The 14,432-nt window shown below is 42.1% G+C and overlaps 1 protein-coding gene across 3 annotated transcripts in view; it reads left to right on the top strand.

The window, feature by feature from the left end:
* The window catches only part of gpc5c (glypican 5c), a 220,823-nt gene that overhangs the window by 76,488 nt on the left and 129,903 nt on the right, over positions 1–14,432 (top strand). For all 3 annotated transcript variants that reach the window (XM_060906111.1, XM_060906113.1, XM_060906112.1), the window contains exon 3: positions 13,187–13,881. In XM_060906111.1, coding sequence (XP_060762094.1) covers positions 13,187–13,881 — 695 coding nt within the window. The remainder of the gene's footprint in view (positions 1–13,186; positions 13,882–14,432) is intronic.

Genomic DNA, 14,432 nt, shown 5'->3' with positions numbered 1-14,432 from the left:
GTGAAAAAGGAAAGGAAAATGTGAAAAAGGAAAGGAAATAAGAAAAAAGAGATAGTAATAGATAGTAGTTCTAGCTATACTTGCTACTTTTATAAATATGCTAATTAGGTATGGTATTGTCAATAAAATGCACTGAAATAAATGGAATTCAGAGAGAGAGAGAGAGCATTCTGTTCATATTCAAATTGGACCAATGACGCCATGACTGCACACCTGCTGCTTGACGACAGTGTCCAGCTGTTATGACTGTGACTTGGACTTATGGTTAACAGACGTTGGCATTTGGGATTTGGTAAGTCTTTTCCCTTCAAAGTACTTTTCCCTTTAAAAAGCTATTTTAAAAAGAGTAGTTCACACAGTTACTGTGACATAATAATAGTCGAAAAATCAATTCCAGAATTATTGTCACCCTTTTGAGAATAGGCAAAAATATTCCACATGAACCCCTCCTTGAATCACCACCTTATTGTGGTGGAGGGGGTTTGTCTGTCCCAGTGATCTGAGAGGCTAAGTTGTCAGGGGCAACTGCCCCTGTTAGGGTCTCCCAAGGCAAACTGGTTCTTGGTGAGAGACCAGACAAAGAGTGATTCAGAAGACCCTCATGAGGAAAAAGAAAAACAAGGACACCGATACCTCACCCAGAACAGGGATACTGGGTCCCCACTCTAGAGCCAGGCCTGGGAGAGGGGCTTGTCAGTGTGTGCCTGGTGGCCAGGTCTTTAAACATGGGCACAGCTTGAAAGAGCATTATGGGTCTGCCCTCCTGTGGGGTCACCACCAGTGGGGGAAACTGTAAGGGTCCGATGCAATGTGGATTGGGTGGCAGTACGAGGTGGGTGTCTGATCTTCAGATGACAAAACTGGCTCCTGGAACATGGAACATAACCTCTATGGTGGGAAAAGAACCTGAGCTGGTGTGGGAGGTAGAGAGGTACTGACTAGCTATAGTCTGGCTCATTTCAATGCATAGTACGGGCTCCAGAACCAAACTCCTGGAGAGAGGCTGGAGTTGCCCTCGGTGAGAGGTGACGAGCAGGTGTGGGCTTTCTCATAGCCCCCAGATCAGTGCCAGTATGTTGTATTTCACTCCAGTGGACAAGAGAGTTGCCTCCCTGAGGGTTCAGGTTGGGGCACATGCTCTGATTGTTGTCTGTGCTTATGCATCAACCAGCAGTTTGCTGTATTCAGCCTTGTTGGAGGCCTTTGGTGGGGTGCTGGAAGGCACCTCTTTGGGTGACTATCATTCTACTAGGGGACTAATGCTCACATGGGCAATGACAGTGAAAATTGGAAGGGTGTGATTGGGAGGAACAGCCCACCTGATCTGAACCTGAGTAGTGCTCTGTTATTGGACTTCTTTGCTAGGCATAGTCTGTCCATAACGAACACCATGTTCAAGCATAAGGGTGTTTATAAGTACATTTGGTACCAGAGCACTCTAGGCCTTAGGTCAATGATCAATTTTATAGTCGTATCATCAGACCTATGGCCATGTCTTGGACACTTTGGTGAAAAGAGGATCTGAGCTGTCAACTGATCACCACCTGGTAGTGAATTGGATCAGATGCTGGACAGACCTGGCCAACCCAAATGTATAGTCTGGGTGTGCTGGTAATGCTTAGCAGAGCCCCCTGTCAGAAAGCTCTTCAACATGCACCTCCAGCGAAGCTTCTCCTGCATTCCCAGAGAGGCTGGGTACATTGAATCTGGATGGACCATGTTCAGTGCCTCCACTGCTGAAGCTATACAGAGCTGTGGTCACAAGGTTGTTGGTGCCAGTTGTGGCGGCAACCCCTGAACCCAGTGATGGACTCCAGTAGTTAAGGGAATCATCGAGTTGAAGAAGGAGGCATTCCAAGCCTGATTGGATTGTGGAATTTCTGAAGCAGTTGACAGGCACTAACAGGCCAAGGGGAGCGTGGCTGTGGCTGTGGCAGTTGTGGAAGCAAAAACTCAGGTGTGGGAAGAGTTTGGTGAGGCCATGTAACATGACTTTTGGTCGGCCTCAAAGAGATTCTGGCAAACCATCAGGTAACTCAGGGGGGGAAAGCAGTGCTTTGCTTGTGTTGTTTACAGCAGGGATTGAGTGCTGTTGACCTCAACTGGGGATATAGTCGGGCAGTGGAAGGAATATTCATGGATCTCCTGAACCCATCTGACATGCCTTACATAGAGGAGGCAGAGTTGGAGGACTTGGGGGAGGACTCACCCATAACTAGAGCTGAGGTCATTGAGGTAGTTAAAAAACTCCTCAGGGTCAGGGCTCTGATAATGGAGGAGATTCATCCAAAAGTTCCTGAAGGCTTTGGATGTTGTTGGGTTGTTTTGGTTGACATGCCTCTTCAACATTGCGTGGAAGTTAGGGACAGTGCCTCTGGACCAGCAGACTGGGGTGGTGGGTCCCATCTTTAAGAAGGGGGACTGGAGGGTGTGCTCCAACTTTAGGGGGATCACACTCCTCAGCCTCCCTGAGAAGGTCTATGCCAGGGTATTGGAAAGGAGGATTTGCCCATGTAATGGAAACTTCTAATAAACACTTCAGAATGCTTAGCAGTTGTCTTTTCAGTTATTTATTGTAGTAGATTACATAAACAGATATAAAACAGGAAATGAAGAAGAAGAGAAGAAGAAGACAAGAAGACACCACTTCAGTGATGCCAAGAGTACGCGCTCTGAGTTGTGTCTTAGTGGCTGTTATCTATTGTACTCTAAAGACATTCACTTACTGCTTGTGTCTTCATGTGATTGGGTCAAGATTTTCTATGAAGCTTTGTTAAAGCGTGCACCTGGCGTGCTCTGGGATGTGCAGACGGACGCGTGGTTTAGGAGAACTCAGACATCCTGCTTATCACCAGCCAAGGGCACAGAAAGGCGATTACAGCATGTGGGGAAAACAACTTTTCTCAGTACACTAGGCCACTTGAGCTCAACGCACAGAAACAGAGAGAATAGGAATGTTCATTCACTAAGTTTCCTTCACACCCATTAGTCAGACATCGGACTCAGGAGGAACAATGCGGTTTTCATCCCAGCCAAGGAACACTGGACCAGCTCTTTACCCTCTTGAGGATACTGGAAGGTTCATGGGAATTTGCCCAGCCAGTCCACATGTGCTTTGTGGACTTGGAAAAGACATACAAATGCTTTCCTTGGGGAGTCTTGTGGGAGGTGCTCTGAGAGTATGGGGTACTGGGGCTGCTGATATGGGCCATTATGTCCCTGTATGAACAGAGCAAGAGCTTGGTTTGCATTGCCTGCTGTAAGTCAGACTCATTTTCAGTGGGTGTTGGACTCCACCAGGGCTGCCCCTTGACTCCGATTCTGTTCATAATTTTTATGGACAGGATTTCTAGGTGGGATAAGGGGGTGGAAAGTGTCTGGTTTGGGGGCATCAGGATTGCATCATTGCTTTTTGCAGATGATGTGGTCCTTTTGGTTTCATCAAGCTGTGACCTCCGGTGTGCCCTGGGACAGTTTGCAACCAGACGTGAAGCGGCTGGAATGAAAATCAACACCTCCAAATCAGAGGCAATGGTCCTCAGCTGGAAAAGGGTGGAATACCCTCTCCAGGTTGGGGGTAGGTCACTGCCTGAAGTAGAGGAATTTAAGTGTCTCAGGGTCTTGTTCATGAGTGAGGGAAAAAGAAATGGGAGATTGACTGGTGGATCGGTGCAGTGTCTGCAGTCATGCGGACACTCTACCAATCTGTTGTGGTGAAGAGAGAGCTGAGCCATAAGCAGAAGCTACTGATTTACCGGTCAACCTATGTTCCTACCCTCCTACCCTCACCTATGGCTATGGGCTCTGGGTAATGACCAAGAGAATGAGATCGCAGATACAAGCAGCAGAAATGAGCTTCCTCCGCAAGATGTCTGGGCTCAGCCTTAGAGATAAAGTGAGGAGCTCAGACATTTGTGAGAGGATCAAAGTACAGCTGCTGCTCCTCCACATTGAAAGGAGTCAGCTGAGGTGGTTTCGAAATCTGTCTAGGATGCTTCCTGAACGCCTCCAAAGGGAGGTATTTCAGGCATGTCCAACCGAGAGAAAACCCTGGGGCAGACCCAGGACACGCTGGAGGAATTATATTTCTTGGCTGTCCTGGAAACGCCTTGGCATCCTCCTGGAGGAGCTGGAGGAGGTGGCTGGGGAGAGGAAGGTTTGGGCATGACTTCTGAAACGGTATATGAGATGCACACATTAAAATCCCTTTGTCATCCACTGGCATGGGATTTCAGCAAAAAGAAACATTGGCACAAATCAGGTGATTGGTATGAAACTGATATGAAGTACATAATCAGCTAGAGGGATTATATACACAATAAATAGCTTGTGATGCCCAGTGTAAAATAATTATATTGGACTACTAATGGTTTAGGCTTTTAAATCCCAACAATTGGTTACCTCCGCCTCAGGGTTAGAACTATTAGCAGTGCTTTTAACATGATAATGGCTCTAAATATTAATGGTTCTAAATCTAAATGTTTTAGAATTCTCTCTGGATTTGAGCCCTGTTAATAACCTTTGCATAAAGGTTTGTGTTCATGTGCACAAACCTCAAAAAATAGGGGATCTTGAAATTGTCTGCATGGAAGATTGGTCCAATATTTTGTTTAAATATATTTTCAATACCGGCGGCGCGGTGGTGTAGTGGTTAGCACTGTTGCCTCACAGCAAGAAGGTCCTGGGTTTGAGCCCAGCGGCCGGTAAAGGCCTTTCTGTGTGGAGTTTGCATGTTCTCCCCATGTCTGCATGGGTTTCTTCCGGGTGCTCCGGTTTCCCCCACAGTCCAAAGACATGCAGGTTAGACTAATTGGTGGCTCTATATTGACCATAGGTGTGAGCGTGAATGGTTGTTTGTCTCTATGTGTCAGCCCTACGATGACCTGGCGACTTGTCCAGGGTGTACCCTGCCTCTCGCCCGTAGTCAGCTGGGATAAGCTCCAGCTTGCCTGCGATCCTACACAGGATAAGCAGTTACAGATAATGGATGGATGGATTTTTTCAATACATGTTTTAATAAAAAATAAAACCACTATTTACTGTATACAGCATGTTTTAAGAAACCTTGTTAAAATAAAACCATCCAGCAAATATTACATATTGTATAAGTTAATTTTGCTCATTTTAATGACAGATTTGACTGTAACTAGAGACCCAAGAGGAACAATAAAATATTGCTTGATATAAAAAGGTGCAGTTAGACAATAAAGAAAAAAAAGAGCTTGAATAAATGAGCAAAGAATAATGATGCAGGGTGGAGACTATAATTTTTATTGGAGTGAGGAGGAATATTTCTCCCAAATTAAATGTTGCACAGAAAAGGAAAATTACAAGTAATGGGACTGGGGTCTGTGAGGTGAGAGGGTGTGGTCAGGTCTCCTGTGTTTTATTAGTATACTTTGTATGCAAGAGAGAGAGGGGGGCGGGGGCAGAGCAGGAGACGGAGGTGCATACATCTATCATGGCTATTATTCTCTTCAGCACCTTAATTCATTTTACCAGCACTGTGATCAAAATCCTGTCATCTGCACTTATATCCCCTCTCTGTTTTAACATCATTCAGTTGCTCCCCAATTGTCCTTCTGCATAATATATCTGTGATTTCTTAGCCAACCACACAAAAGAGAGAGTGTGAGAAAAATGTCTGAGGTCTTCATATGGTCCATGTGACTGCGGTTTGATTCCCATCCAGCAGGGGATTGCTGTTTCGTTTCACTGCCAGGTTGTGATGTCACAGACAGAGCTAACCTTTGGATCATGAATTCTATTATTTTGCTTTTAAGTAACTTTTATTTCTAAGGCAGTACTCAATAATTGTGAGATTTTTCTACAAAAATCACTAAATAAACACATTTTGTTAAGTTTGTTCATACAGACTTCCTTTAGTAAACAATAGTATTATATTTCAAAATCATCAAAAGTATTGACACCCATAAAGGTATAAAATCATGGAAACAAATCTAAATTGTGCTATTGCTGCTGTTGCCCATGCCCTGTTTCCCTTTGATATAAATCACTGATATAAATAGCAGAAATGTAATTTAAAAAATTGTTGTTTTCCATCACTATGGGAAGAACCAAGGACCCCAAATCGACAGCTGCTTACAATGTGATTATTGCACTTATGTAGATTTTTGCACATCACCCAATGGACTGGTATCACATCTAGAGTGTATTCTTGCCTTGTGTCCAACATTCCTCCACTGTTTTCAATGTTCACAGACTGCATTTTGCTAAACACTGGATCCACCACCATGACTAGGATAAAAAAAAAGACAAATGCGACTCCATTAAGTGCTATTTGGATAAGTGCTAATAGCAAACTACTTTTGTTAACTCCTCTAACTTCGCATTTGAAGCTGTGGTCAGATTGTTGGCATACATAGTCACCTCTAGCACTAAAGCATAATTGTGTCCTAAAACAAGAACAATGATTAGGAGACATAACTAGTGCAAAGTGTGGAAGGAGACAAAAGGGAGATGAGGAAGGCTATATAACACACAAAACACATAGGTATGTCATCTTTCATTTTATTTGCTTGTTTGTATGTTTTATAATGCATTCTTGGAAATCAGCTTTAGAGTCCCTTTGCAAGGATATGTTCATCGTACAGTAATGTATCTGATTCATTAATCATAACATATTTCACATATCAAACACTGAAGCCTCATTAAGTATGATTTAAATAAAGAATATAAAATGTATGAAACTGGTGTGATAATTATTGGTGCTCTGGTTATAGCTCATGGAGGAGGATTTGAAGTACATGGCCAATGGCACTACTACCAAAAGCGGGTCAGTTCAGCATTATATCAGACCTACATGCCTCATGTCTTCGTGTGGCAGGCCTCTGAAACTTGAGCCTCTGATGGGATTAAGGGGCTTTTTTGAGGGTGATGGATGACCAGCGAGAGAAGCGCCCCAGTGTCTCGGATCGGCATGAATTCAGTTATGCAGGGAAAGTCAGTGAAGTCTGTTCATGCAAACATTACACTGGATGTGGAATATTTTCAATATCATTAAGCTGCTGTCAGCACTTCCACGAGAAGTGTAACACAACACCACTATCTGTATCTGCACATGTATATGTATCTGTTTCTATTTAGTGCTCCAAATGCAAATTAAATATGAACCCTACTATGCTGTCTCCAAAAAATACTGGAAGGTAGAAATGTCATCACTGTTATCATGATCTGTGAATTCTAGTTATGACAGTTCCTCAAACACAGTCCAACTTCAATCCATATAGAAACAACATATTCAGCTCTTCTATACAGTGGACTGGACTCTGATTAGTTGAATTATGTGAGCTGGCAGCATGAATTGTCAGTTCCTCCTTTTCTCTTCTAAAAAGAATGAAATAATTGTGGATCGATATCAAACCATATCAATTTCTAAATTTAGACAGGAATTTATTGACTTGGAAATGAACTAATTTAAGCAATTTTGGTTGCCATCTGAAGATTGCTCTTGGGTCATTATAGAGATGAGTCATTTCTGAAGATATTTTATGGACCATCTTAAGAAACTATATAACCTCCCATTACAAAGCAGTAAATTTTAGCTCCTTTGAAGGCTCTGCTCCTGCTCTTCTCTGCATTTGCACAGCTAGCAGCACCATTGCTGAATTAAGGCTTCATTTATGTAAAATGGAACTTGGCACTGTAAAATGGACATTTCCACTAAGGTGCTGATCACAATGGCTCAGCATGTCTGTGCTGAAAGTATTAAGATTTATCATCGAGGCCTACCCTGTTTCAACATTTCATTAAAAATATGAAGAATGGACTGCTGAAACATATTCTCGTCATATACTGAATAGAGTGAGGCTTTTGCCAGAACGTTAAGTTAGTGTTCACCTTCAGTGGTTTATGCAATATGAACTGTGCATGCTCTGTCTGCGGCAGTATAAAAATAACGGCTCATTCAAATACTTTTAAATACTGAGTATATTAAATCAGTGGTTCCCAACCATCAGCCTGTGAACCTGGTCCCAGGCCCAAACAATGCATCTGAAATGGCATTAAGATTTCTGTGGGGGACCGGGGAAAGACTGGCAAGGCTCAGAAAAAAGTAAAGTCAAGTAAATTATACTGAGGAGTAAACTGTCCGAACAACCAACACACAGACACACTAAAACATCTTAAGCTTTCACAGACATGCCAAAACCACGCATTATAACAATGCAACACAGCAATCCACCATTATCATGCCGAATAAGGCCTGCAAAAGATCTTGCTCTCTCTTTTATCTTTTAAACCTGATGAGCAAGATGTGGTCCAGCAAAACTAGAAGGTTTGTCTAAAGTCTTATTTAATTGCTTGTTCTGAACATGAATGTGTTCAAAAAGTTTGATTTGGGAAAATATTTTAATGTTACCTCAGCAATTACAGTTTTCATTTTCATCTGCTTTTAATAGTCTTTGATTTACTGGATCAGGTTCAGTGAAGCCCAGTGACTGACGCTTAACCATTATTTAAAAAATATTCCACTTCCCTCGGGTAGGGCTGGCTGATAGTTCAAGCAAGAACTTTCAGTGATTTATGGCTCGCTTATAGGCTAATTCCTTCCGAAAACAACAGGGAAAGACTGATGTCCTATGGGTCTGAAGAGTTCTGACTGAACATCAGATGAAACACAGGCTTGGTGTCGAGGGCAGCGGAAATTAGTCAAAGAGTGTGTGCTCACATACACCGGGTAAATGTCAGTGTCTGTCAGTAATTACATGTAAAACATGTGCACCTATGTAATGCAGTGTGAATTCTCTCCCTCCCTCCTCCGCCTCCCCGGCTCTCTCTCTCTTTCTCGCTCACCCTCTCACATGGCACGAGTTTTCCCTCTGAAACTCTAGCCTGGCACATTCTACCTCATATGCGGTGAGCTTCTCTCCTTCCAAAACATCTCACCATATCACGCGCACATGCAGCCCAGAAGCTGGTAATAACCTTTATGTCATTTTTTCTTCCACATTTCTTTAATCATTCTGACCATTTACTTTTTTCTCTGCAGTCTCCTCTATAAATCTCTCATCATCTCTGTGCCAAGCAACACAGGATTTAGGGGCTCTGGAAATAGAAGAAATGTAGAGGCCATTTCATTCGAGAATATTTCTTCCCATTAGATTCAACACTTTTAAGGGCCTCTATCAGGTAACTGATTACTGTATTCAAGTAAGGTCACCACAAAAACGTGCAATGGGACCTTTGGGGCAGTGTTTATAATAGGGGTGTTGTAACCGCCCTGCCCCACACTTCTCCACATTTTGTGAGTGCATTTGTGTCTATGTTTCATCCATTTCTGACTTATGGTTTCTAGTATTGGGAATGAGGTACCTAAACATTGTGATATCCTTTTATACGCCCTTTATACACACTGCAAAATATCAATATTTTCATAGTTTAAAGCCTTACATAAGACATAACAAGAAGACACAATCATCTATATCCCCCACCCTATATACCAACTATATACCAAGTTTCAAGATATTATTTGTCACATTTTTCAAGTTCTGCTGCAGGAAACCAGCCCTACCTCTTTACATTGACCTCAGCAGCCCATGCCATAAGCCCACCAGACCCTTGGTCCAGGTGAGCTAAAAATAAAAAATTCTCACATTTCTTAGTATCAAAAGGCACATATACATGACTTTATCAACACATATACCAACTTTCAAGACCATACCACTCATAATTTTCAAGTTCTGCTCCGGAAACAAAACCTACCCCTAAGACTAACCTGAGAGAGTAAGTTTGAAATTGTTTCCATGGAAACATGAAAAATTTTAATTTCTCAAATTTCTTCGTACAAAACGGCACATCTACATCACCTTGTTAACATGTATACCAAGTTTCAAATCCGGATCATGAATAGTTTTGGATATATGCTCCGGAAACGAACATTGCTCTTAGAAACCAAGTCAAAATCTATTTTTTATGTAAAAATTTGAAAAATACTTTTTTTCAAAAATCCAAAATAGCAAAATGCACCAGTTCACATGTTGCTTGATACGTATACAAAGTACCATGAAGCTATCTTCAGTAGTTTTAAAGATATCGCCTGAAAACGAAAACGTGACCGGACGGACAGCCAGACGGACGGACAGCCAGCCAGATGGACAGACAGAGAGAACCCATTTCTATATCCCCTGCCAAACCTTGTTTGGGCGGGAGATAATAATGAGACAGAATGTCACCTGGTCTTTTTCCTCAACTGCTCAGTTTTGGTGTTCTTCGCTGATAGGGAAGGCACGTGGTGAATTATTATTATTATTATTATTTTTTGTAGCCCACCCACATTATGCTATGGTGCATTATTTGTTATGAGATGATCAGCTGCTTTGCTGGTTATAAAGAGTGGTTAGTTGAGTTACTGTAGCCTTTCTGTCAGCTTGAACCAGTCTGGCAAGTTCTCTCAGACCTCTCTCCTTAACAAGGTGTTTCTGACTTCTTTTTGCACCATTCTGCGTGAACTCTATAGAGTCTTGTTCTTGAAAATCAGCAGATTCTGAAATACTCAAACCAGCCTCTCTGGCACCAACATCCATGGTACAGTCACAGCTGTTGAACTGTTTCTGCATGATTTTATACACTGCATTGCTTCCACATGGTTGGCTAATTGGATAATTGGACAAAAAAGCAGATACAGTGGTGCTTGAAAGTTTGTGAACCCTTTAGAATTTTCGATATTTCTGCATAAATATGACCTAAAACATCATCAGATTTTCACACAAGTCCTAAAAGTAGATAAAGAGAACCCAGTTAAACAAATGAGACAAAAATATTATACTTGGACATTTATTTATTGAGGAAAATGATCCAATATTACATATCTGTGAGTGGCAAAAGTATGTGAACCTCTAGGATTAGCAGTTAATTTGAAGGTGAAATTCGAGTCAGGTGTTTTCAATCAATGGGATGACAATCAGGTGTGAGTGGGCACCCTGTTTTATTTAAAGAACAGGGATCTATCAAAGTCTGATCTTCACAACACATGTTTGTGGAAGTGTATCATGGCACGAACAAAGGAGATTTCTGAGGACCTCAGAAAAAGAATTATTGATGCTCATCAGGCTGGAAAAGGTTACAAAACCATCTCTAAAGAGTTTGGACTCCACCAATCCACAGTCAGACAGATTGTGTACAAATGGAGGAAATTCAAGACCATTGTTACCCTCCCCAGGAGTGGTCGACCAACAAAGATCACTCCAAGAGCAAGGCGTGTAATAGTCGGCGAGGTCACAAAGGACCCCAGGGTAACTTCTAAGCAACTGAAGGCCTCTCTCACATTGGCTAATGTTAATGTTCATGAGTCCACCATCAGGAGAACACTGAACAACAATGGTGTGCATGGCAGGGTTGCAAGGAGAAAGCCACTGCTCTCCAAAAAGAACATTGTGGCTCATCTGCAGTTTGCTAAAGATCACGTGGACAAGCCAGAAGGCTATTGGAAAAATATTTTGTGGATGGATGAGACCAAAATAGAAGTTTTTGGTTTAAATGAGAAGCGTTATGTTTGGAGAAAGGAAAACACTGCATTCCAGCATAAGAACCTTATCCCATCTGTGAAACATGGTGGTGGTATCATGGTTTGGGCCTGTTTTGCTGCATCTGGGCCAGGACGGCTTGCCATCATTGATGGAACAATGAGTTCTGAATTATACCAGCTAATTCTAAAGGAAAATGTCAGGACATCTGTCCATGAACTGAATCTCAAGAGAAGGTGGGTCATGAAGCAAGACAACAACCCTAAGCACACAAGTCGTTCTACCAAAGAATGGTTAAAGAAGAATAAAGTTAATGTTTTGGAATGTCAAAGTCAAAGTCCTGACCTTAATCCAATGGAAATGTTGTGGAAGGACCTGAAGTGAGCAGTTCATGTGAGGAAACCTACCAACATCCCAGAGTTGAAGCTGTTCTGTACGGAGGAATGGGCTAAAATTCCTCCAAGCCGGTGTGCAGGACTGATCAACAGTTACCGGAAATGTTTAGCTGTAGTTATTGCTGCACAAGGGGGTCACACCAGACACTGAAAGCAAAGGTTCACATACTTTTGCCACCCACAGATAAGTAATATTGGATCATTTTCCTTAATAAATAAATGACCAAGTATAATATTTTTGTTTCATTTGTTTAACTGGGTTCTCTTTATCTACTTTTAGGACTTGTGTGAAAATCTGATGATGTTTTAGGTCATATTTATGCAGAAATATCGAAAATTCTAAAGGGTTCACAAACTTTCAAGCACCACTGTATACAGGTGTTCTTATTAAAGTGGACGGCGTGTATACGCACGCTCAGAATATATATCGACAGTTTTATGTCTACTGCATTACTGTGTCAGTACAAAGTATTTCCGTAGAGAACTGTGTGACAGTGGATCGAATAAAACTTTAAAAATAAAGGAAGATGATGCTTTTATTTTCCTTTTATTTTTCTAGAATTTCTTTACCCTTTGCACAGTACTGTATAATTATGACGTGTATGTGTTGATTTTGCGTGTACAGTCCTTTAATCTGTATTCATGTTTGAAGTATCCATACATGTGTTTGTAATATCTGTATGTGTTTGCGTGTTAGTGCGAGGTGTTCAGTCTCAGTTTCACTGCAGTTGCTGCTGTTTCTCCATCTGCTAACATGCCTTTAATCTGACATCAGTAGCCCAGGAGAGAACGCTACTGTGTGTGTATGCGTGAAAGGAGGTGGATGGGGCATTGCAGCACAGCTGAGTAGACAGGTCACACCAACTGGCCGTTGAACAAAAAACAAGTTTGGGCATGTATGTTTGCTTATCTTGCATGCGCGTGTGTGTGTGTGTGTGTGTGTGTGCGTGTGTGCAGGGGAATAGAGAAGAAAGAAACACATCAGCACCACCTTCTTCTGAACTTGGTTTTCATTGAGATAGATAGATAGATAGATAGATAGATAGATAGATAGATAGATAGATAGATAGATAGATAGATAGATAGATAGATGGGTGTTAGTGGAGCTTTTGCTGCATTCACAAGTTTGGTGGATGGTTTCATTTCCCTAATTCATAATCATTGCTGATCTTTTCTAGTTACAATTTGAAAGGATGTTCATGTGATAATTTGAACAAGGAACTTAACACTTCTGACAATTCTGATAAAGAGATCATAACAGTCCAACTGACTTTCAATTTTGTTCTGTCTCTCTCTCTCCTTCTGCAGATATGTACCAGTCTCTGTTCACTTTCTCCCAAGATCACCTAATGTCTTTTTTTGAGAACACCTTCCCCTCTCTGTCTTCTAAAATTGCTCCCCATGTCACTTCCCTCTTCTCCAGTATTTCCAACTTCATCCAGGACACCTCCAACATTTCGGTGAATGCTTCTGTCTACCGCTTCTTTGACCACCTCTTCCCACTAGTCCACAACCACATCATCAAGCCAGGCATTGCTGAGGATAACAACCTCGCTGAATGCCTCCGTGCCACTCGCCAGGATGTGAATCCTTTTGGCTATCATGCTCAAGCCATGGTTAAGGAGTTGGCAGGTGCCATTCAGGCAGCCAGGGCATTAACAAGGGCATTTTACATGGGTGAGGACTTGATGAATATCACAGAAGTGGCACCTCTGACCAACGAGTGTGCCCAGGCACTTCTGAAGATGCAATACTGCCCACATTGCCAAGGCTTAACCCTTATACGTCCTTGTCCTGAGTCCTGTCTCAATGTTATGCGGGGATGCCTGGCAAACATGGCAGAGCTAGATATGCCATGGAGGCACTATGTGGCTATTCTGGAGGACCTCACGTACACTATAGCTGCAGCGAACACCCTGGAATTTGCCCTGCTTGGGGTCAGGAGGAATGTCGACGAGGCCATACTACGTGCACAAGTAGATAAAGCCAGGATCAGTGCTACTGTGAGTAAGACAGTTTTTACTTGGTACCCAATGTTTCCATTGATGTGTTTCAATCCCAGTGTGATGTTCCTAAAACAGGATAAACAAAATAATACATTTTAAAAATCTGACTTTCCATTCCCGCAAGTGTTAACAATATGGAGGACAAAATTAAAATTCATGTGACATATGTGAGCGGTCTAGTCAAAAACTATTGGGGTTCTGTCAAATTTCAAAGGACTATGAGATAAAACTGTAGTGAAGTCTCAAAAGCCTGACATTGAAATTGGGGAAAAGTTGGAGCATTGAGTCAAGGACTTGTAGAGGAGGTGGATGCAAGTGCAGATTATTTATAATGTGAAGTATAAGGGCCTGGTTCCACAACACCGGTAACTATAACTATACCGATAACTACATCTATGACTATACCTCTGCCTGAATTTAGTTCCAGTCTGGAGCAGCCACACCACAACTATAATCCCCACTATAATATCACTTGGTCCTGCCACTCAGGGAAATAAATGCATGCAACTTAGGAATAGTCATGGAAGTTTTTTCCAAGTAGTAGCACG

This window comes from Neoarius graeffei, chromosome 23 (genome assembly GCF_027579695.1).
Source record: "Neoarius graeffei isolate fNeoGra1 chromosome 23, fNeoGra1.pri, whole genome shotgun sequence".
NCBI lineage: Eukaryota > Metazoa > Chordata > Actinopteri > Siluriformes > Ariidae > Neoarius > Neoarius graeffei.
This window is presented reverse-complemented; position numbering and strand designations above follow the sequence as displayed.